The sequence below is a fragment of the Anneissia japonica genome, unplaced genomic scaffold, assembly GCF_011630105.1.
Source record: "Anneissia japonica isolate Jap-2015-1 unplaced genomic scaffold, ASM1163010v1 scaffold43163_len16371_cov121, whole genome shotgun sequence".
In the NCBI taxonomy this organism is placed as follows: Eukaryota; Metazoa; Echinodermata; class Crinoidea; order Comatulida; family Comatulidae; genus Anneissia; species Anneissia japonica.
The window spans coordinates 13767-16513 of record NW_022685537.1 but is presented as its reverse complement, the minus strand read 5'-3'; the positions used below and the strand labels follow the sequence as shown (position 1 = coordinate 16513).

Below are 2747 nucleotides of genomic sequence, written 5' to 3'. Positions count from 1 at the left end.
GCCCTCTACATTTGGGCAATTGGAATCTTAGCCTCCGGTCAGAGTTCTACAATGACTGGAACTTACGCAGGACAATTTGCTATGGAAGTAAGTACTACTACTACTACTACTATGTCAACTTTATTTTCAACAATATAGATTAATAGATAAAAATCAATATATTGACAAAAGGTGGTGTATCGTCACAAAAAAATTGTCAAAGCTCAACACTAACTTGATTAAGTTATTCTGCGAAAAAAGTAAGTAACAAAAGCATTTATAAAAGAAGTGAGATGACATCTTAAAAGTATAGTATATTTTTCTTAGCATACACAATTTTGATAAATAGTCAATTTAATTTTTGATATTAAAATATTATTATATCATATTTTCTTTAGGGTTTTTTGAATTTGAAGTGGTCCCGTTGGCGGCGTATACTGATGACTCGATCTATTGCAATTTGCCCAACATTAGTTATTGCTGTTTTTAGTGGTATTGATAATCTTACTGGCATGAATGATGTTCTTAATGTCGTTATGAGTTTACAGGTATTGTATTTGTTTTCTTAATTAATTCAAATATTCCCGTTACAATAACAAAATATGTTAACTTTTTCTTTAATACTTATAGGCCAACTGAGATTAGAGAATCAATGAATTTGTAATTTGGGCTTTGTTTATGTTTATTTTTTAAGTGTACTAAATCAAAATTTTAAATATTATATGTAAAATAAATTTTATTTTGATAGCTTCCATTTGCTTTGATTCCTGTGTTAACGTTTACTAGTATGGGCAGCTTAATGCAGGACTTCCAAAATGGCATGTAAGTAAAAAAAAAGGAACATTTATAAAATTGTGACAGGCACATTAATGTACAAATTCTCATTAACAGAGAGAGTTTTGATGTAAGATGATCAAAATAAAAAAGAAATCAAATATTCCTTTCTAGTCCAATGCATTAACATCATCATAACATCATCATGGTTTAAGTATTAAAACATTTTGGTGAAACCATCGAGAATGCTCGTTAAGTCACAAATGCTCAATGATCATTTAACATGATAATATTTGTGGCAAAGACAAGCCAAACCAGTCACTCGTTGCAAAAATCGATTTTGAGTTATTAATACATACAGTAAAATAACAGCTATAAAATGGTAAAAAAATCATTCAAATCGGACATTTCCTTTGAAGTTACAAGCGTTTAACCACACAGCTGTTTAAAGAACAATATATGAGAAATTAACCGTCAAAGTTTATGATTTCAGGCATTTCTCATGCAGAAACTATCTGTAAATCCTTAAAAAGTATTGTTTTAACATTGAAAATGGGGAAAATAACAGCATAGAATGATGTGTAGATATATAAAGGTTAGTTTAGTGCAATAAAATAGATTTTTAAAAATTTGATATTCCAGCATGTTTTGGCCATTTTCTCTGAAACACAATTTGCGACGAGTGTGGCTTGTCTTTCCCACATTTGTCATAAGAGTGTAAAATCTAAAATGTGATCAAATCTAATGACCAACAAATAGCTACACATAAATGGTACCAGCTTCATGCAATCACAAGATGTATTGCTCAGGGTGTTTACATATTTAACTGACATTGAGGATGATTGTACATGTGAAAATGTTTGTTTTCAGTATTGGCATGCTGTTAATACATCATTACACATAGTTACTTCAATTCAATATAATTGTTCAATTTTCCTCTATTATGTTCCATTTCATGTTAGTTCATGTAGGGGATCCCTTTGGTAATAATTGTCTTTTTCACAATTTTATGGTTAATATCCCCAATTTGCTTTTTTGTGGTTTGATGAGTTCATGTTTATTTCTTTCTGTTACGCTTTTAAAAAGCAAATTGAATATATAAAATGAAATAATTACTTAATTTTGTTTTATTTACAGATTAAACAAGATTGTGTGCGGTACTCTGGCAGTGGCTGTGATAGCAATAAACATGTTCTTTGTTTTTACCTATTTGCCTGAGTTACCGAAAAACTGGGCCTTATATATTTTCTTGGGAATAATTTTAGTTTTATATCTTGTTTACATTGCTTACTTGGTGAGTATTGCTTTATTTGAAGTACCCCATGACAATGTGTTTGCCTGCTCATTGTATTACATACTGAATCAATCACACATTATGTGCAATTATCACTGCTACCTGGGAATAATTTTTTGTACTATTATTGTCATATTTTTTCAACACCCTACCATCATCAGTCAGTTATATTGTGCTGCGTTGAGAACTAGACTAGGCTTGTTTGCTACCAGAGGCCCATTTCAAGAACAATGGGACTTAGGTTGTAATTTTTGATGGTCATAAGCATGAACAAAAGAAAGTTTTTATTTAATAGGATATGCATATTTATACTTGATAATGTCATGTAGGTATGAAATCCAACATGATAATATTAATCATGTGCATGATTTATCATTAATTTTTTTCTAAATTTGTTTTTTTCCAGGCATCAATTTGTCTTGTGGCTCTTGGTGTACCGTATGCCGATCGAATACCTGTGAGTATTCAAAACACATTATTGATTCAAATGTATTTATTGTGGCTTTTTAAACAAGTTGTTACAATTATTAACATTTTGTCTAAACATGTGAATTTGATTTTAGTGTTTGATCATTATTCAAGTTGGTGCATTAAACATATTTTGTTATTATTGTTGTATTGGTGTTGCAGTTGTTATTATTGTTTTTTTTTTTTTTTGGTTTTTTTTTTTTTTTTCTTTTTTCTTTTTTTGTTTTTGGGT

At 29.6% G+C, this 2747-nt stretch overlaps 1 protein-coding gene across 1 annotated transcript in view; it reads left to right on the top strand.

Moving 5' to 3' along the window:
- Positions 1–3: 3 nt before the first annotated feature.
- Positions 4–2747, top strand: part of LOC117111426 (natural resistance-associated macrophage protein 2-like) — a gene marked incomplete at its 5' end in the record, with an annotated part of 10981 nt that continues 8237 nt past the window's right edge. The window contains 5 exons of the mRNA XM_033254343.1: positions 4–87; positions 378–527; positions 728–801; positions 1891–2047; positions 2454–2504. Coding sequence (XP_033110234.1) covers positions 4–87; positions 378–527; positions 728–801; positions 1891–2047; positions 2454–2504 — 516 coding nt within the window. The remainder of the gene's footprint in view (positions 88–377; positions 528–727; positions 802–1890; positions 2048–2453; positions 2505–2747) is intronic.